This window comes from Pyrus communis, chromosome 5 (genome assembly GCF_041283825.1).
Source record: "Pyrus communis isolate YQ-2024b chromosome 5, ASM4128382v1, whole genome shotgun sequence".
NCBI classification, from domain to species: domain Eukaryota; kingdom Viridiplantae; phylum Streptophyta; class Magnoliopsida; order Rosales; family Rosaceae; genus Pyrus; species Pyrus communis.
The window spans coordinates 32,109,905-32,131,129 of record NC_142569.1 but is presented as its reverse complement, the minus strand read 5'-3'; the positions used below and the strand labels follow the sequence as shown (position 1 = coordinate 32,131,129).

At 39.5% G+C, this 21,225-nt stretch overlaps 2 protein-coding genes and 2 long non-coding RNA genes across 5 annotated transcripts; 1 reads left to right on the top strand and 3 right to left on the bottom strand.

Moving 5' to 3' along the window:
• The first annotated feature begins 342 nt into the window (after window positions 1-342).
• LOC137725063 (uncharacterized) lies at window positions 343-883 on the top strand. Its single transcript, XM_068463668.2, has one exon. It carries the CDS (start codon window positions 443-445, stop codon window positions 803-805), a length of 363 nt encoding a protein of 120 aa, XP_068319769.2. The 5' UTR covers window positions 343-442; the 3' UTR covers window positions 806-883.
• A 43-nt stretch (window positions 884-926) lies between these two features.
• LOC137726768 (DEAD-box ATP-dependent RNA helicase 39) lies at window positions 927-7,070 on the bottom strand. The gene is made up of 9 exons (XM_068465730.2): window positions 6,156-7,070; window positions 5,657-5,752; window positions 5,398-5,586; window positions 5,111-5,251; window positions 4,246-4,386; window positions 2,870-3,012; window positions 2,262-2,391; window positions 2,092-2,140; window positions 927-1,598 (listed from the first exon to the last, which is right to left on the bottom strand). The coding sequence occupies exons 1-9, from the start codon at window positions 6,702-6,704 to the stop codon at window positions 1,126-1,128; spliced, it is 1,911 nt and encodes a 636-aa protein (XP_068321831.2). The 5' UTR covers window positions 6,705-7,070; the 3' UTR covers window positions 927-1,125.
• Window positions 7,071-9,435: 2,365 nt separating this feature from the next.
• LOC148697157 (uncharacterized) lies at window positions 9,436-11,418 on the bottom strand. The gene is made up of 2 exons (XR_015963138.1): window positions 11,107-11,418; window positions 9,436-10,850 (listed from the first exon to the last, which is right to left on the bottom strand). It is a non-coding gene; the product is annotated as an uncharacterized LOC148697157 (long non-coding RNA).
• Window positions 11,419-12,451: 1,033 nt separating this feature from the next.
• On the bottom strand, window positions 12,452-20,762 carry LOC148697156 (uncharacterized). 2 transcript variants are annotated; one of them, XR_015962098.1, is made up of 5 exons: window positions 20,618-20,762; window positions 20,380-20,523; window positions 13,727-13,889; window positions 13,552-13,625; window positions 12,452-12,614 (listed from the first exon to the last, which is right to left on the bottom strand). It is a non-coding gene; the product is annotated as an uncharacterized LOC148697156 (long non-coding RNA). The 2 variants fall into 2 exon arrangements; XR_015962097.1 differs by lacking the exon at window positions 12,452-12,614 and having other exon boundaries at window positions 13,534-13,625.
• Window positions 20,763-21,225: the final 463 nt, after the last annotated feature.

Below are 21,225 nucleotides of genomic sequence, written 5' to 3'. Positions count from 1 at the left end.
AGGGGGGGGTTGTTGGGTTTTCAAGAGAAATTTGTAAGATAAAAAAATATATATATATGCTAAGGAGACTCTTTTAAAAGTAAGACTCTTTATGAATTTTCGACTCTCTATGAATTATCCACTACCTCATGTTTTTAGCACAATTCTCATACCAACATTATAAAACATTGTGCAAAAAACATGAAATGACGGAAAAGAGTCTCACTTTCAGAGAGTTTCTTTAGCATTTCTTGAAAGCTTTTAATATCTGAGTTTGTTACCTAAACTCACCAAAAATGTCAAGAGTGGAGGTCAAAAGAATACCAAAACCACACAACATATAAACCCTAACAAATCCTCCAATTTCCAACTACTCTGCTCCTCTCCCGTTGCCCAATTTCCAAACTATATAAAACTGTGAGACAATAGCAAGCCATACCCAAACTCCATCTTCAACTCCATCATGGCTCGCAACCTTCTTTTGACACACTCTCTACCGACCACATTTCAACTCGCCCTGGCCGCGATCACCCTCGCATTTTGTGCCATGGCATTGCTCATGTGTGCTTCTCATTCGCGTAGCTGGCGACGCCGCTGGATCGCTTGCACCGAATTTTTTGACGATGATCCTGTTATCCAACACATTCAGCCTGGAAACTATGATGCAAGTATGGATAGTGATGAGCAGGAAGAGGACCCGGTCTGGCAGAAGAACATACTCATGGGTGGAAAGTGCCAGCTACCAGATTTTTCGGGTGTCATAATCTACGATGCTGAGGGGAACGTCGTCAAGCCTGACAAGACTCCTCGTTTAACCTGGAAGTAAACAAGAACAAAGTGCCAGCGTCCAACTCGGTTTCAAGTTAATGATCGTGCCACCGGAATTTCTTGTAGTCAATGCCTCTTTTCACAAGTTTTTCTTTCCTTTTCGTTCAAATTAGTGCCTGTTTTCACAAGTTTAAATCATCTTATGATATCGATGGTATTACATGACAACTTGTCATACAATTCAATATTTAACACAGAAATGAAAAGGTAGAGTCAAGACTCGAGCACCACGGCAAGACTGCCAACAGTTTCTTTAGCAAAGAACATTCAAGACTTAAGTATTACAAAACATTTTATACCCTAAAGTTTTGACTACAATCAGCCAGACGCGAACGATTCTTTCTTATTAGACCAAGAAGCTCGACCCCTAAACCCAACAACACTTAACTTCGAGGGCGTTGATTTAACTGTACTGGATCTTCTGCCTTCTGTTTGCCTCTTCTCACTAAAAGATGCTTTTCTTGAGCTGCTTGCATCGGAAGGAGCTTTTCTTGAGTTGCTTGCATTGGAAGGAGCTCTTTTGGAGCTGCTTGCTCTGGAAGGCTTTACCGATTTCGATGACTGAAAAGATGGTTTTGCAGATTTTGCAGGTGCAAATGCTGGCCTGCTCTTGTTTTTCTGATTTGAGACTCTTACCAATTTTCCATTCTGTGGAGTAATTCGCGAGCGGGCAATGTCCCTCTTGACACTATCTACGCTGAGAGATTCTAAGCTTTCATTCTTCTTTATTGCTTCCTCAATTCGGTTTGCTAACATAAGGTTCTTCTTAGCAACCAAACTCGTTACTTTCCCTGCATTACAAGAGTTATTTGATTTCAAGATTATTACACTAAAGCATGAAGTGTAACCAAACAAAGAAATAAAAAATTGATTGTCACAAACTATGAGAATCAATCCAACAAATATTCCATCATTGAGAGATAACAAAAATACAGAAAGTCAACAAATGAACGATAATACTACAAAGATGTGGCCTTTCGGAAAGAGGCAGCACTTGTTTTACGCAAGACGTGTGGTTTTTTGTTCCTATCCTTTTCCTCTATGTTGTGTTAAGTAAATGAAAACTAATCTTACAATGGAATACTGTCAATAATTTCTTTTTTATATTTATTCAATATCATGTTAAGATTCCTCATCTGCGGTCGAATCAAAATCTTGTGGATGCCATTAATAGATTCAAGCACAAACAGGACAAAAGACTCACCTAAGTCCGATACAGATGCGCATTCCTTGTAATTCTAAGAAGGAAACTAAATAAAATTGCAAATAGAAATGCATGTATACCTTTTGCACCCATACGAGCGGTTCTTCCTGTACGATGAAGGTAGTCAATCTAAAATGTCAAACAAGGGGGAAGGTCAGCTTACAAAGAAGAAAAAGGAAAGAAGTAGAAGTCCTAAATACAATAGCACATTATTTAACACTGAAACACTGAGCAGATATCTGATGCTTACAGAGTTCAAAGGAAAATCAAACATGATAACATGGTCTACATCCAAGTCCAGGCCCCTTGCAGCCAGGTCTGTGCAGACCAATGTAGGGCAATCTCCATCGTTGCTCTTAAACTTTTTGAGGTTCTCAACCCTGTATTACAGTTGTTTGAAGAAAGCAGTCAGGCCAAGCACTAGAATTGAACACTACTGACATTAATTTAAGCGTTTGTACGGACTTGTGTGCACTTGAGTGTCTGGGCCACACATTCAGGCAAGAAGAAAACTATTCAATGTTCCAGATTCACAGTAAGCTAACATCATCTTACGTTTCCACACCGTATAGCAAGAGAAGATATTTCCTTAGAGGTACACAGATGCTTTAAACATAAAAAAAGGGGAATCAAAGGAGGAAAATAAGAAAAAAAAAATGAAACCAAAATTCATACAGCTTAAACTTTGATCCGCATTGATAAAAACAACCAAACTCTACCAAAAGAACAAAAGCAACAGATAAAAACCCATGCTTGTAAACAGGAAAAAACAACAACAGTATGGACTCTTTCTAAAGTGAAAATGTGCAGACATTACAAGTACAAAGGAATGAGAGGTAATATTTTTTATTGTCTCACCTTTGTTCTGCTGGCACCTCACCATGATAATTGACAGTAGAGATCTGGTTTTCATTGAGGAAGTGATCCACAGCACGGCTGGAACTTAATGTGTTACAAAACACCATTACTCTATTTCCCTTTGCTAAGCTTGGCTCCAGAACCTGCGTTTACCACAAAATCCACAAAAGTATTTTCTTGTTAGACCACTGCAATATCAACCCATGCTCTTTTCATGTAGAAAACCTTCAAGAGGTAAGCCAAGATGAAATATAAAAAAAACATATTGATAAAATAACTTCTGGCCTTTTTATCACCAATGGTCTCTGTCCTATTCCAAACTCCTCAGTTTCATCCCCATTCTTTCAATCCGATCCATATCTTCCCTATTTCTTGTATGGCATGTATCAATGTCATCCTTACCATTAATTTCATCCTCCTCCTGTCAAATTGAGGGTAAAATTGGCAAATCAATCCCACCCACAACTTCCCACTCTTTCTCTCTCCTCGATACCTCCACAGAACCCCTCTGTCACCCCAATTCCCTGATTCATTTCAGTTACACCATGGGTTTAGCAGAATAGGAATTTAATTCCTCATCCTTGAAGCTTTCCTTGAGTTCAAACTCATATAATAGCAGTTTCCTAGTCACTATTTTGAAACAGAAGTGTTGTTCAGGCATATATACCACCTGGGAAGATGGGGGTGACTCAATCTCCGTGTTCCTGGGTGGCACAAAAAAGTGTTATTCTTTTCCTCCACAGACACAGAGTTAAGCTTTTTGAGAAGGAAGGGGTGTGGTGGGAGTTGGGAATTGGGAATATCGTTGCGTCCAGATATTTTGAATGAAAGGGCAAGCTACAAATGGCTCCAGATGAAGAAGGTGGTCTTAACTCTGATGATATGAGCGTTTTTACAAAATTTCTACATTAACAGTAGATATGCAGGTGGGGATTTTTCTTCTTTACATGAAATATTTCCCTAACTTCAAACCCAATTGGTAGCAATTAAAATTGTCTGGAGGAAGAGAAAGGGTGTGTGAGGAGAGGAGTAGGAAGGGATTGGTTTGGGGTGATCGGTAGTCATGGCATCTGCCATGGCATTTGTGGGGGTAATTGAGGAGACAGAAAGAAAGGTGGAAGGACCCTCAATTTTGACAGAAAAATAAATGGAATTAACGGTAAGGATGAAATTGGTCGAATTGAAAGCATTGCGACTAAAATGATCAATTTGGAACAGGAACCATCAGTCATTAAAAAGCCCAATTGCCCGCCAGTTTAAGAAACAACTAAAGCTAGATTAACTTTATGGCCACCGCACATGTTAGTCATTATGAGATACATTTACTACTTGACAAGTAAAGCATGAAAAAGAAAAACGGTATCACAGAATTAGACCTGTAGAAGTGATTCCAGCTTGTTCTCAGAACCTGAAATCTTAACGAAATCATGGCGAGCAGATGCAATCTTCTTATGCAGTGAGGATGTGCGCAAGTGTAATATTCCTTGGAACTCCTCATCGATCAGGTTTTGCACTGCCTGAAAAATCTCATAAGGTCAGGTTTTGAATTTCCACTGACTTCATAAAAGACACAATTTGTGCACAAGATATTATCCAGATTACAGTTGTCAAAGGTGTAACATTGTCATAAGCAGGCTTCAGAGAATTTCCAACACCTCAACTAAGAGATGTGTTCAGAACTTCAGAGGATGACTCTTTTATTATGTTTCATGTCTCCATCCCAATAGAAGTGTAAATAAGCCAATCTTAGCTGAGTATCGAGATGCTCAAACATTATTTGAGCTCAAGCTCAAACAAAGCTTGTAGAGCTATGTTCAAGCTCGGTTTGGATGATTTTTCAAAAGTTTTAGCTCGGCTTGGCTCATTTGTGGAATGAGCTCAACCTGCATTGGTTGGCTTGGCTCATTCCTAAATTTAGCCCTTGTTTGGTACCATGATAAAGTAAAATTACTTGGTGAAACTTGGTCCTGTAGTAAAAAAAAGTATTGAAACCCAAAAATATCAGAAAGAAATACAAATTAGCCAAAGTGTTATAACACGATGCTGGAATTCATTTTTAATGACATACATATATGTTTTCTTATGAGAAAAATTACAAAATAACCAAATATGCTTTTCAATGAAACAAAGAGTTCCCTTAGTGAAAATGGGGAAGGAACAATTCACTTTCAATTGGTGTCTATTTCTCCAACTTATAAATTTAGCTTCTTGTCAAATAAGAGGGAATGTAAGTAAGCACACCTTTGTCATTGTTGCTGAGACCAAAACAGTTTGGAACCCTTGCCCTCCGGGTTTTGATGCACGATGTTTTAATGGGACCAGAAACTTGCGTATGTCTGGACCAAAGCCACGATCAAACATGGTATCTGCCTCATCCAATACCTACAAAGAGATTACTAACATCACTAAGTGCACCAACAATTTACTAGAATATGTTGTTCTTCATCAAAGATAGTGACAACTTGATATGACCATATTAGCTACTAACCAACTTAATGGAAAAAAACTAAATAAACAGATAAACATACTAAGTATTTGATGTCACCATAAACCAAGTTGCCATCCTCAATATGTTGGAGAACCCTTCCAGGGGTACCCACTACCATTTCAATTGGGTTATTCAATGAATCCTCCTGAGGTCTCAACCGACCACCACCGCTTACCATTGTAGACCTGAACCTTGCATGGTGACTGACAAACTTGGAAACGCGAAAAACCTACAAAACCGACCAGATGTCAATAGAAAATGCATAGTCCACAGGTAGTGGTTCTAAATTCAGAATAAACCTGCTCAGACAGCTCCCTTGTGGGGCATAGCACAACAGCTCTAGGACGCCTGGGCTTCATTTGAATACCATTTTCAGCCTCATCCCTTCTCAACAGCTACAAAAATCCCAGAGTATCAGCATTCCTCTGATTAATTCTCATTGCAACATAGGCAAGAGTGGGTAACATCAACGCAACAAACACATCACACTCGCATACAATTACCGTTGTGGTCTTGATAAATAGCTTGCTGAAAGTGTAAGCAGGTAGAATCTAAGCAACCTAAAGAATCTCAATCCAACCTGATACGTAAGATGGCTCCTAAGGAAACACATGTAAAGTATAGCATACATTGCAAGAAAACGCAATCAAATCAAAGTTCGAACACAACTGATCAAAATTCTAGAGCTTTACATCTCAAACAAGCACAAAATTCAAAATTTTAACAGACCCAAATAGCAAAAAGTAATCGAAAACATTTTTATTCTAATTTTGCAAGAAGAAGCAAAGGAAAAAGTACCTGGGCAAGAGGCAACATGTAAGCCAGAGTCTTGCCGGAGCCAGTGTGTGAACCTAAGACCACTGTCTTCCCTTCCAACACCGCCGGTATCCCAATGCACTGGATTTCAGTGGGAACCTCAATCCCCATCTCTCGCACCGCCGCCATGACCTCCTCGCTCACACCCAACTCCCCAAAACTCCCAACTTCCCTCTTCTTCCTACTCTCCGACCTCCCCAACCCCTCATCGCTCTGCCTCTGGGCATCCCCGATTGAATTTCCGCCACCGGTTCTGGCTTGGGGCTTGGCATTACTCTTGAGGTGTCTCAGCCGCAGCCTCTCAAGAAGCAACGAGTGCTTCAGGGGTTCGGCTTCTATGTCTTCGAAATCAACCGCGCCGGCGGGGCTGGCGGTGGTGGTTGTGGCTGTGGCGGTGCAAAGAGGCCTAAACCCTGTTAAAACCCTGGTGGATTTGATGAGAGAGAAGCGTTTGGCGGCCGGGAGACGAGATAAGGCGAAGAGGTTTGAGGAGAAAGAGAAAGTAAGGAGAGTTCTTGATACTCCTCCCATGGCGTTTTTCCTCGCAATTCAAAATTTTTGGTTCTCTAGAAATGGTGGATAAGTGTGTCACAAAACCCTCTCATGGTCGCCCGACAAGATAAACCCGGAAACCAGATTGAGCGGGTTGGAAGGTCCTAGGCCATCATTTACGGATTCGGGTACTCAAAGAATCCAACCCAATACAATATGGTCCCGTTTGGCAGCCCGGCTGTTTAATGTGATTATATACGAAATAGTACTAGTATAATTTATCTAGTCCCACCTTTTAGTCCAATTCACACCTGTTTATTTATCTCTTCAAAAAGCTCGGTATAATTAGTAGGGCCAACGAGAGCACCATCTTCTCCCTCTCCATCAGCCTAACCTCAAGTTCTCAAAGTATCATGACAAAGTTTTTGTTTTTGTGTGAAATCAATGAAAGTTGAGTCACCCAAATTTATATCTAAAATTAGTTTTATAATTACAGTATGATGATCTGCACAATATCAAACATAGTAATAAATAATCAATGTTTTAATTTGGTAGTGTATCAAACGTTCGACTAATTTAGTCAGCATTATTCGATGACTAATTATCATATCCGATGAAAATAGTCACTATAGTGCAAGCTGCCAAACGAATTTATGAAATAATCCGTAATTGTATTTCACATTTGATTATTTTCACAACACAAAAAACCCTGTTTTTCTTTAAAGGCATGCAACATGTGGGTGTCCGGTCCACTCACATGAACATCAAACCTTGGACTGTATTCAACAACACAAGAATATGGATAAGGGACTTCTTATTCCGACTCCAAAAAAGTCATCCTAAACTCCGGTGAACCTACATGCTCGCTGAACTGCTCTCCAAATCTAACTCCATACATTTTCACCCAAAATTTTTTTGTAAAATATGTTAAATTCAAGGTATAGCTCTATACATAACATTACCTTTTATCAAATCTTTGACAGGTTACTCATTCAACTAGACTGGTATTAGATAATTCCAAGCCATTGAACATTAAGATCCACCTCCTGTACATCATATGAAAAGTTTTGATGGAAAATCCAATTGATTCTTAAAAAAAAGCACTTAATTAAAGTACTACTTGAAGAAGCACCAAGTACTTGCTTCTCCAAAAAGCACTTGAAAATTGTTATCCATAAGTGCATTTGATTGTGTTCTATTGATCGCTAACAAAAAACAGATAATAAAAGCCGCTTCTAACAACGTTTGGCAGCCCAAAACAGAAGATGTCAATCCAATGTTCTTGTGCGGATGTTGCAGACCACAATAAGTTTTATTCAGGCTGAACGAATCCATCCAAACAAGCAATCCACTATGCATTCAAAACGATAATCACATCCTGGGAATAAAACCCTTGCTTATCGGTATCTTTGTTCTGCTTGTGACATCTGCACTCGAACCCCTGTGTTATGTTACTGCTGAGTCGAAGTTATTGCTCTGCATTTCAGTTGGGGGTGTCGTCTGCACTCGAACCTCTGTGTTATGTTACTGTTGGATCGCCTCGTAGTAGCTGAGGTAACCGAAGTCCTTAACAACTTGGTGTTGGAAGCCCTTAAGCAGCAAAAATGGAGTGAAAACAAGATCGTTCCCCTGAAATGTTTTAAGAAAGATCCAGTTTTGAAGGGTAAACATTTTCCCCTTCATGCTTGTTTTAATGAACTAAAGAAAGTAGTAAAATAAAACCCTAAAGAGTCCCTAAAAGGAGGGAGGAAACAAAAGAAACAAGTTCAGCAAGGGTTGCAGCCTCCAGCGGAGGGGAGCGGAGGGTAACCCTGTGGTTCCGCCATTGATGTTGCCATCAGTTTTCTCGATTTAAAATAAATTATTTCGTCCCTCAGTTTTCTCAATTCCTTAGTTTTATCTGCACTCTTAAAAGATCTGCACCAGCAGCCAACAGTTCCGAGAAAGCATCTTGCATGCTAAAAAGAAAAGAAGAAAACCGGCCTTCACACCACGATACCACAATACTAAAAGGTTAGGAAGAAAAGAAAATGACCGCGCACAAGTAATGGATGCAAAAGTATGCACTATGTAGTCCAAAATGGTGAAATATATAAAGCTTGTTTAGATATGCTTTTGAAATGATTGAAAGCGCTTTTGGCGAAAATGTTTTTAGAACCAATCATTAGTAAAGATGCAAGTAAATCTTGGAAAAGCACTTAAAGTACTTCCTAGAAGAAGCACATAATTGGTGCTTCTTGTAGAAGCACTTAAAGTGCTTTTGAAACCCAAAAATATTTTCTCTAAAAGCGCTTTCAGTCATTTTAAAAGCACATCCAAACGAGCCTATATTCAGTAAGCATGCTCATGTTTTTGAATCAACTACACTTTGTTCAAACATCGTATGAAGTACATGCTCGAAAGTAACACCAATCATCTCCATATCTGATCACTTCCTACACTTTGTTTAAACATCGTATAAAGTTCTCATGGGAAGCAGTCGCGCAACATATATACCCAAAATAGGTAATGATTTTGTAACTTATTAACATCCTTGACCAGCTTAGAAGCTGGAATCAATAAGGGCCTGATAGGGGCGATCGATCTCACAGTTTGTAACTACTGAAGCATTCACAACAACACATACTTGCAGACATGTTCATGGATGAAGAAGCCACGAAAACCTGCACACAACCTTCTCCTCTCCGCAAAACTTAATGCTCTCACAAAGCACGCTCTTATTGTAGGCAGAATATATATACCCACACACATAATACATACTGTGGAAACATTTGACACTCACCAAGTATATACTATAGAAATATGAATTGTAATACAATAACCAACAACCTGCAGCATGAGATCGAGAGAAGAATTGTAGCATACATCTAAAATAATAAAGAGAAAATTAAACAAGACTCCAGGAAATCCTCAGCTTCAGCAGGCTCATATGCAGTCATTACTAAACAATGGATGAGTCGTATGACTTGTGCGATACGGGCGGGTGGTAAGTCACTTCGTCTATGTCTAGCCTGGAATCAGTCTTATCATATTTGGCATCGGGCAGTCAAGAACACGGTGGCCATAGTCATTACAATTAACACAGAAAATGGCGCGAGCATATGACATATTGTGCCCACACATATTATCCTTGCGAATACAGCGCCTACAAGCTAGTTCATAGCCCTCACCAACAATAGTCACGCCAGGCGGGATCCTAGACCAATAGGGGCACATACTTAGGTCACAGCCCTTCCAAAGGCAAATTGAACACTTGGAAGTACGGCAACGTTTCTTCTTCTTCTTTAAAGTAGGCGGGGCATCTCAAGTTGTAGTTGAGTCATAGAGTCATCCAAAGCCTCTTCTTCTTTCTTCTCCCCTGCATCATCAATTTTGTTCGTGGAAATGTTCACAAATTAATAACATATACAAGATATCAGTTTAATTACTCTGTATTCTCAATCTCATTCAAACTAATCGCATACTTAGCCAAACTAAGGGAGCAACATAGCTTTCTTAATTTCAAATTAAAAAAATTTGCATGCGCAATACTTTATTGTGAAACTAATTAAAACAAAAATAAAATAAGGTATGAAACTAACTAGGTATACCAAGTTCGTTTCTTCATCAAAACAAGCAAAAATTAAAGGGTAATTCTCCCATATGCAGAAAGGAAAAACAACAATTTTTGTTCAGTATGTTTCCTCAAACTCAAAACATTTTGTTGAGAGTTGTATAGAGGCAACCACGGCCAAATACTCAGATACTGCAAAAACCAAAAACACAATATTAATATTTCAAAACAAATAATCACATATGAAAATTACAAATAATCTCCCTCATCACAAAAAAAACCATAAAAACAAAAACCAAAAGCATCATACCGACATTTGGATCTCACCTAGGTGCTTAGGCGGTTGGCCTGGATTCGTCCTTTGCCCGGATCCTAATTCCGTTTCCGGGAGGCGCTTGGCCTTGGATTTGGATCCGGGTCCGCGATTCCTGTCTTTGGATAGGCGGTACATGGCTTTGTCTCAAGGAGGAGAGAGAGAGAGAGAGAGAGAGAGAGAGAGAGAGAAAGAAAGAGAGGGAGAGAGACTTTCTTGGAGAAATCTGGAATACTCGGCCTTCGGCTTCTTATTCCCTATATGTATGCACCAACTTTTTCATGTGACTTGACTATACTGGCTCCACCCCCGCACATCTCTACTAGTAAAACATCCAGGTGAGCAGGCCCATCCAAAAAAAAAACAATGAAACAGACCATCAATACTCCCAACTGCATCCGGCAATTAAGACACTTAACAGAGCCCAAATTACAGGCAAAGACAACAAATTGAGAAACCCAGAAGACAAATTAGCAAGTCATCAACCAATGCAGTTCGATTTCCACAAACCCAATTGCACAAAACTCATGCCGAAGCTAAAAACTAACAGAGAGACAGTGGTGATTGTAACTTACCTTCTATGCAAGAACACATTTTGCTCAATGTGGGTGTACCGCGGCCCTTGTCTGGTACACTGTTCCGTCAAGCAGAGCAGCTGGCACGCATAGTGTTCTTCAATCTAGTCAATTTAAGTGTGTGTGTGATCTGCCTCTGATTCCATAGCTTTCTGAAAGCTACGATTCTTTTCGGTCGCTTGGTTTCGGGTCGAGACACTGTGTTTGGTACCCTTATTCTTCCTCTCTCTCTCTCCCTCCCTCGTACTGAAATTCCTCTTGCTCTTATTTTGTCTCCCTCAACCAAAATCCCCCGTTCTGTTTCTTCCTGGGTCTTCTCTTCTGTTTCTTTCTGAGAACTTTTTCATGTGACTTGACCATACTGCCCCCACCCCCGCATATCTCTACTAGTAAAACACCCAGGCGAGTAGGCCCATCCAGGAGCCCAATCCAGCCCGTGCTGGTCCAGGAGCATGATCCAAAGCCCAGAAATGCAGGCGCGCGAGCCCAGGTGCAACAACATCTACTAGTGCAACATTAAGGCAATTTGTCCAAATTTAAATAAACAACCCGTTCGAACCATATATGCTGTCAATAGCATATAATATACATAAATTTAAGTGCATCCAACTTATTCCACCTCCACCTCTTCAAGAAGCCAACCAATCTTGAGCTCAGGTTCTTTAATGTCAGAAAATATCACTCTCTTCGTTGAAAAATTTAACATTCTGATCGAAATACAAATAGTACATCACATGTTATTAGATAAGTGGTGGGAAGTTTTATTTTATAAGTTATTACTTTTTTTAACAAGTATCTCACAATTTATATAATAACACATGTTTTGGGTAAATTGATAAATCTCTCCTCTTCCCATGCTTAATTGTAAATAGTCCTTTCGCAAAACACCACATTTTGAAATCCCTGTCCCGTAATTAAAGATTCAACATTGTGGATCACTTCACTAACTTTCCACCGTCCACCAACTACTGCGTCATTCTCATTTTTCTTAGCTTGTATGACAAGTATCCCATTTTCCCCTCACTGCATCATACCTGATTTTCGCTTTTTATATTGAAAATCTGCAATTTTGTTTTAATTAGTTTCATAATTAATATTTTATGAGTTGATACTGCACAAGTATTACGTTAAAAATTAATGATTATATAAAAGTGATGTTGCACATTGATGCTGCACACGTATTACGTTAAGAATTAATGTTTATATAAACTGATGCTGCACACTTATGTTGCAAACACCCCCCCAAAAAAAACTTATGTCAACTAATTTTGCACGATTTAATGAACTAATGATGCATAAACTAATATATATGATAACTGACACACCCCGTCCCGAAGGAGGGCATGCTGGCCGTCACGTGAGAGTGACGTAACCATTTACACAGTACGGAAGCTTTAAAATATACAACTTCTAAGATGAACCACCCGAAGGTGAGTTCTCATTTGGTCCATTCTGTCAGAACACCGTTGAATTTCCTCGTACTCACCACACCTTTGCAATTCTTGAACCTGGAGGGGCGCAAAACCAAAATTGAGTGGGTCAGCAAAACAAACTTATTCAGAACTTTCTTTTCCCTTTAAATATACTAACCCCTCGCTGTAAAACAAGTATAGTTTCCCAGAGAAATAAACATATATACGTATGTATAAATATGCCAACATGCTCAAGGGTATATCATTCATGCTCAAGAATATGCCATGTCGGAAACTCATAATGAAATGTAAATGCTCAAGCATAATTCACATCAATAACATATAATCTGGCAGCCGGGAGTCACCTAACGTGACCTGTACGGCTGCAGATAGAGCTCTAATCTCAACTCAATATCTGAATCTGCACACGAGTCGGAACCACCTAACGTGGTATGTACGATAGGACTGGGTGTAATATATACGCTCTAGTGCTACGATCACGTGAAGACTGTGCGAATAATCGCAGGTCACCTACGAGTCGGAACCACCTAATGTGGTCTGTACGACAAGGCTTGCACCTAACTTGGATCCAAGGCGAGCGTGTGGTGCAGGTGAACATCACGTGAAGGACTATGCCCTGGCCCTGGGCGGGAGCACTAACACCGGGGGTGCAGATTATGAACTCTCTAAGCATCTCAAACTACTACTGAAATACAAACATGAATACCACTTACCTGACACTTACCTGTGCGTCCACAGCACCAAATACACATATATAAATGTATGCCACTACCAATGCATGTGATGATAGTATTTCAATCGTATCCCAAACGTATTTCATACGTATATCAAATGTATTTGAAATGTAGCTTACCTGGGCCTCCTCAGCACCATGCAACAGTATGCATAATTATGGTAATGCACATATTAAAATATGATGCATATATGATAGGATATTTAATTCGTATTTCTTTTAAAATACGTCAAGCATACGTATATATATATATATACTGAAAAATAACTGCCCACTCACTGATCACATCGACGTCTCATAGGTCCCTGAACCTCCCCTAGCTTGGTTACATTCTTCCTCTGTATAATTTTCACCTATACAAAAAGTAACCAAATTGACGTTATTTAACGCACATACACCAAACATTCGTCCATAACTTTCTCATACGTTGCTCAATTTGGGTGTATGAATATACCACGGTGATCTACACGACGTCACGAACGCGTGACAATTTTCAGAACTCAATTTGGAGCTCTCACGCGCCCCCACGCGCCCTGTTCACGCGCTGCCCAAGCGCGCGTCTTCTTCCTCGCGTCGCCGGACTGGTTTCGCCGGCGGTGGGTGTTTTGCCGGAATTTCTGGGTAAACTTCAAAGTGTCATAACTTCTTCATTTCTTAACCATTTTCGCCGGAAAAACCCTCGAAAGCTCCGGCCAACTTTGACCACGATGATCCCGACGTCCAATTCCTTCAAACGAAGCACTCCGAGCTTCCTTAGGACCTCACCAAGCTTCCTACAAGCTTCAAAATCCCAAAAACATGCTAGTTTAAGTTTGCATAAACAGTACCTAAATCGGATTACCTCGAATCGACATGAAAACGAAGGATTTCTCACCTGAAAATGGTATGGTTGCACTCGTACGAGCTTCACGAGTTCGATGGTGTCCTTAGTTTCTTCGATCCATCAAGGTTTGGGTGATTTGTGTGTCGTCCGTACGTTTTCTGAAGGAAGAAGAAGAAATGGGAGCTCGGGAGAGAGAGAGAAGAGACAGAAAAGAGACAGAGGGAGAGGGAATCACGGGAGAGAAAGAGAGTGTGTGAGTGTGTGTGTGGTCCTACAACACTACACCACACAACACTACACTTAAATGTAACGAACTAGGGGTAAAATTGTAATTTCAAATGTACGTTTCGATATTTCCGGGACGGGATGTCACAACCTACCCTCCTTAATAGAATTTCGTCCCGAAATTCAAAACAACCACATATAACCCTTAGTGATCGAAGAACAATCTAGGATACAAATCCCTCATTCGATCTTCTGTCTCCCATGTAGCTTCCTCGACTGAATGATTCCCCCACAAAACTTTCACCAATTACACTGTCTTAATTCTCAATACATTCTTTTTCCAATCCAAAGTCGTCCTTGGTTCCTCAACCAGTTTAATCTAGATTAATTCTCAACAGTTGCACCGGAACTCCATGTGACGAATCTGCCACCTAGTGACAACGCATCGAAATATAATACATTATGCACCTTAGCCAATTTTGAAGACATCACCACTTGTATGCAACTTTACCTACTCTTCGATGATCACATAAAGTCTGAGGTACTTAGGACTCAATTTGCTTTCCTTTTCAAGCCGAATCATACTTTTCTAAAGTGAAAACTTCAAAATTATAAGATCATCTACGTTAAACACTCGATTAGTGACATGTTCAACTATTAATCTCTTTTGCCATTCCTGGCTACTCTCAGGTTATACTTAATCACCTGAATACTTTAAGAAGACTCATCCATAGTTTCAGGGCCTACCAAAACTCTTTCGTGATCGAATCTTCTCTATCCAGAAGTATTTCTTCCACAAATCAACAAAAATCGACACATTTCATGGTCCTTATGGCGTTACTTTGGAAACTGCGCAACCAACATACTTAAGAAACTCAGCAGTTCCGTAACCCAAATCTCTTCTCCATAAAACATATAAGTACTGTTGCGCTGTGGTTGTTACTCAACACTGGAGTAAATGTACTAACTTGGTACATTGATCAACTATCACTTCAAGTTCAATCATAACCATCCTATTCTGGAACTCAGCAATCTTTCTTTTTCCCTTCTTTCTTTGCCTTGGTTAATTCTTAATTTTCTTCGTTAACCATTTGAGTCTTGAGTACGACCTTACTAAAAAGACTTAACTTGAAAATTAGCAATTACAACTTCTTCTCAAACTTCCATTCTCAACTTTACTTCAGTTGATTTCCAATCCACAAGAAGACAATCTTGGCAAGCGTGCCAGACATCAACTCTTACCACCATCTTTTCACCAAGTGCATCAGCTAGAACAATTTTACGATCACCCTGGTCGTACAATCATGTTCATTAAACAATTCAATCCACCTTCGCTGCCTTATATCAAAATCCTTCCAAGTAATGGATATTGGAGACTTTTTGGATTCGTAAAAATCTTGCCTTCTTACCAAATATAATGTCTTCATAACTTCACAGCAAGAATAGTAATCATGACTTCCAAATCACCAGTAGGGTAATTCATTTCATGAGGTTCCTTTTGTCGTGAAACGTATGTAATCACCCTAACATTTGCATCAACATGCATTCAATACCATTCAAGAAACATCACTAAAAATTTATGATTACCACTATCTTCTGGGAGTACTAAAATACGTGCATGAGTGAGGAATACTTCAACTGTTGAAACCTTTACTCATAATTATCATCCCACTCAAACTTAACCTCTTTTCTCGTCAATGGCAAGGCAATGACTGAAAAATCTTTCACAACCATCCTAGATAGTCTGGTAAGCTAAGAAATTCCGAATCTCAATTACGGCTCGTGGTTATTCCAATTTCTCAATTCCTGCTGCCTTTTAAGGATTCACTTGAATACCTTCAGCAGATATAGCAAATCTTAGAATGCCACTTGATTCATTTAACTTTAGCATTTGCTAAACTTAGCATACAACCAACGTTCTAACAATCTTTACTTCACCGACTTAATATGTTTACATGCTCTGCTCTGGCTCAGAATGTACCAGAATATCGTCCATGAAAATGATAACAATTTATCAAGGCATTCCTGGAATACTTCATCCATCAACTTATGAAACAGCATGAGTATCCGAATAGCATCACCAAAATTTATAAAGACTATAACAAGTCCAGAAAACAATCTTAGGATCAACGTCGCTCAAAATTTTCAATTGGTAATGGACAGACTTCAAGTCGATCTTTGAAATTACACAAATACCTCTGAGCTGATTCATTAAACATCAGTACACCACCTTGGATAACGGTTCTCAATCGTTACCCGATTCCATGGTCTATAATCAAAGCACAGCCTTAACGTCCATTTTCTTTCTCACCAATAAACTGGGGTTCCACCAACGTAATGTACTAGGTTGAATAAAACTTTTATCAACCAATTCTTTCAACTAAATTTCCAATTCTCTTAACTCAACATGAACTAATCTCTAACATAAAATTTTATACCTGGAAACAAATCGATATTGATCTTCACATTTCTGCCTGAAGGCAATCCAGGTAAACTTTCAGGGAAAACATTGAAAAAGTGTCCAATCCCTTTTTCATTTTTCATATTAGTAGGAGCAATATTATGTGGTACCGCATAAGATGAGTACCCTTGTAACCTTCTGATAACAATCTCTTTGCTCTCACAGCAATGTTAACGGCCTAACTCAATCCACTTTGCCTACTTACAAAAGTAATCTCTAGTCATCCAGACCGATGGAAAATAACATATAATCAATTCAACATTCGGCTATAAACATAACTCATACTCTTTCATTCTAATCAACTCAGCCCTCGGCTGCATATATAACTCATAATCAACTCATCATATCATGTATATCTTGCACACATTCAGTACCACCTCGCGTGGTCTGCAACTCATCACTGTATATAACCTAATATGCTCTAGAATAACATCGAAATCCACAATCTAATGAAACAAAAATAGCTGGCAACAATACATACTCTACTATTACTGAGCACTCTAAATAAGTACGATACTAACATAGGATAACCTATCGGTTTACTTGCTTAACGAATCCACGAATAAGTTATTAATATTACGGTCTGCAGCCCGCAATACTGATAAATCATCGTTGTCTCGATAAGTAAGCAACAACTCTCGAGGGTGTAATATTACTATTTTGCCACTCATTAGGAAATACATACACACGTCTCAACCGCGTTTATTTACTACTTTCAAGGCAATAACATTAATAACGTAAAATTTCTACATTAACAACAAATAGACTTTAGATAAAACATTAAGAATAATTATCGTACTCCTAATCAAATCCGAATAATTCTGAGTATCTTGCAGTGATGTGTGGTTAACACATCCCTGGCTTGTTGTCGTCTCCCACAACCTCTATTAGTGTAAATACTTCGCTCAAGTACACCACGACCTAACTGACCATAATTAATAGATCCAGGAACTTGTTGGATAGGCGCTAGTTGTGGCAAAGAAGACTGCTAGGGCTTCTGTTGGCTTTGGACATAATTTACAGTTCTATGTCCCATCTATCCACTTGTAAAGTGTCCACTGCTTTCTCGCCTTCATTCTTAAAGGTGTCCATTATTGTACCTACAGCACAAAGGTACATTTCCTTTACCAAAATCACCTTGTCTCTGAGATCTGGGATTACCAATACATCTATCACTTTGACTTTGACCAATGGCATTAAAACCCCAGTTGGAAGAATTAGCTCTAGCTTCACTTCTCTTGAAGCTCTGAATCTTTCTATATTCCTGATATGACGAATCATTCACTTTATCGTCCTCTTTTGATTCCCATTCTTTTATCATTCTTCTTTACTCTCGATGAACATGTTCTCAGAGTCCTCAAGGCTCAACAATATCTTGTATATTCCTGGTAAGAATTACAATGGATAGTGGTCACCCAAAATACCACTGCCTTATGCCACCCAGCCTAAAACAATATAACACTTCAATCAAAATAGCAGCAATATTCGAATGGGACGAGGCAAGTCTGAGAACTTTTTATAATATTCATTGATCGTCAGCTTTCCTTGTCTCACATTTGCAAACTCTTGCTTTCTACCATCATAAGATGCCGAAGGAATAATTCTTTTCTTTAAACAAGTCCTTAAACAATTCTCAATCGGCTGTTTCCTCCGGTGACAACGAATTATACTCCTGTTTCCACCAGGATACAAGTTCATAATTCAAACCAGGTAATCGTCTCAACCCTTCTGTCAAAAGGAAGATTCCTTTGACTTGCATAATCCAAAACATCTTTTCCAAATGATTAATCCATCACTTTGCTCCCTTAGGTCCATCATTTTTCCATAAGGTGATTCAAATTCAACTCATAACCCATCTTAAAATGTCCCTTTTAGATAATATACTGAATCACCAAAATAATAGTTTCCCCTAATAGCTAAATCAGGGAGACTAAGTTCCTCTAACTACGTGGTTTGCTACGAGGCGGTGTAGTTCTGACAGAATTCACTAGAACTTCTCAAGATGTCCAAGATTGAAACTAGGCTCTGATACCAACTGACACACCCCGTCCCGAAAGAGGGCATGCTGGCCGTCACGTGAGAGTGACGTAACCATTTACACAGTACGGAAGCTTTAAAATATACAACTTCTAAGATGAACCACCCGAAGGTGAGTTCTCATTTGGTCCATTCTGTCAGAACACCGTTGAATTTCCTCGTACTCACCACACCTTTGCAATTCTTGAACCTGGAGGGGCGCAAAACCAAAATTGAGTGGGTCAGCAAAACAAACTTATTCAGAACTTTCTTTTCCCTTTAAATATACTAACCCCTCGCTGTAAAACAAGTATAGTTTCCCAGAGAAATAAACATATATACGTATGTATAAATATGCCAACATGCTCAAGGGTATATCATTCATGCTCAAGAATATGCCATGTCGGAAACTCATAATGAAATGTAAATGCTCAAGCATAATTCACATCAATAACATATAATCTGGCAGCCGGGAGTCACCTAACGTGACCTGTACGGCTGCAGATAGAGCTCTAATCTCAACTCAATATTTGAATCTGCACACGAGTCGGAACCACCTAACGTGGTCTGTACGACAGGACTGGGTGTAATATATACGCTTTAGTGCTACGATCACGTGAAGACTGTGCGAATAATCGCGGGTCACCTACGAGTCGGAACCACCTAATGTGGTCTGTACGATAAGGCTTGCACCTAACTTGGATCCAAGGCGAGCGTGTGGTGCAGGTGAACATCACGTGAAGGACTATGCCCTGGCCTTGGGCGGGAGCACTAACACCGGGGGTGCAGATTATGAGCTCTCTAAGCATCTCAAACTACTACTGAAATACAAACATGAATACCACTTACCTGGCACTTACCTGTGCGTCCACAGCACCAAATACACATATATAAATGTATGCCACTACTAATGCATGTGATGATAGTATTTCAATCGTATCCCAAACGTATTTCATACGTATATCAAATGTATTTGAAATGTAGCTTACCTGGGCCTCCTCAGCACCATGCAACAGTATGCATAATTATGGTAATGCACATATTAAAATATGATGCATATATGACAGGATATTTAATTCGTATTTCTTTTAAAATACGTCAAGCATACGTATATATATATACTGAAAAATAACTGCCCACTCACTGATCACATCGACGTCTCATAGGTCCCTGAACCTCCCCTAGCTTGGTTACATTCTTCCTCTGTATAATTTTCACCTATACAAAAAGTAACCAAATTGACGTTATTTAACGCACATACACCAAACATTCGTCCATAACTTTCTCATACGTTGCTCAATTTGGGTGTATGAATATACCACGGTGATCTACACGACGTCACGAACGCGTGACAATTTTCAGAACTCAATTTGGAGCTCTCACGCGTCCCCACGCGCCCTGTTCACGCGCTGCCCACGCGCGCGTCTTCTTCCTCGCGTCGCCGGACTGGTTTCGCCGGCGGTGAGTGTTTTGCCGGAATTTCTGGGTAAACTTCAAAGTGTCATAACTTCTTTATTTCTTAACCATTTTCGACGTACTATATATCAAAATGAAGGTATTGACGAGACGAACAGATCCATACCTGCCTTGACCCCTAACTCGCCGTGGATTCGCCGGAAAAACCCTCGAAAGCTCCGGCCAACTTTGACCACGATGATCCCGACGTCCAATTCCTTCAAACGAAGCACTCCGAGCTTCCTTAGGACCTCACCAAGCTTCCTACAAGCTTCAAAATCCCAAAAACATGCTAGTTTAAGTTTGCATGAACAGTACCTAAATCGGATTACCTCGAATCGACATGAAAACGAAGGATTTCTCACCTGAAAATGGTATGGTTGCACTCGTACGAGCTTCACGAGTTCGATGGTGTCCTTAGTTTCTTCGATCCATCAAGGTTTGGGTGATTTGTGTGTCGTCCGTACGTTTTCAGAAGGAAGAAGAAGAAATGGGAGCTCGGGAGAGAGAGAGAAGAGACAGAAAAGAGACAGAGGGAGAGGGAATCACGGGAGTGAAAGAGAGTGTGTGAGTGTGTGTGTGGTCCTACAACACTACACCACACAACACTACACGTAAATGTAACGAACTAGGGGTAAAATTGTAATTTCAAATGTACGTTTCGATATTTCCGGGATGGGATATCACAATAACTATACTTCAAAAAAACATAAGGAACTTCAATGAAAACCAAAAGCAGCACAACGAAAAATTGCCTTCTCCAAACACTCGATCAAATAAGCTCAAAACCTAATCAAAATCTTCAAAACAAAAAAACCGTGACTGAAAAAACAGGAACAATCCAAAAAAACTAAATGCGACCAATAAAAAAAACATAAAGTTAAACTAATGCTGCACATAAATAATTGTATATATCTATGCATTTTAAAATGTAAATCTATAATAAATAAAATTGATGCAGCACAAATATCTG

Coding starts and splice junctions, on each gene's coding strand:
- LOC137726768 (XM_068465730.2), bottom strand. CDS start 6,704: ATGGGAGGAGTATCAAGAACTCTCCTTACTTTCTCTTTCTCCTCAAAC. Junction 5,753..6,155: donor ACATGTTGCCTCTTGCCCAG/GTACTTTTTCCT, acceptor GGATTTTTGTAG/CTGTTGAGAAGGGATGAGGC. Junction 1,599..2,091: donor CGCTCGTATGGGTGCAAAAG/GTATACATGCAT, acceptor CTTGTAATGCAG/GGAAAGTAACGAGTTTGGTT.
- LOC137725063 (XM_068463668.2), top strand. CDS start 443: ATGGCTCGCAACCTTCTTTTGACACACTCTCTACCGACCACATTTCAA.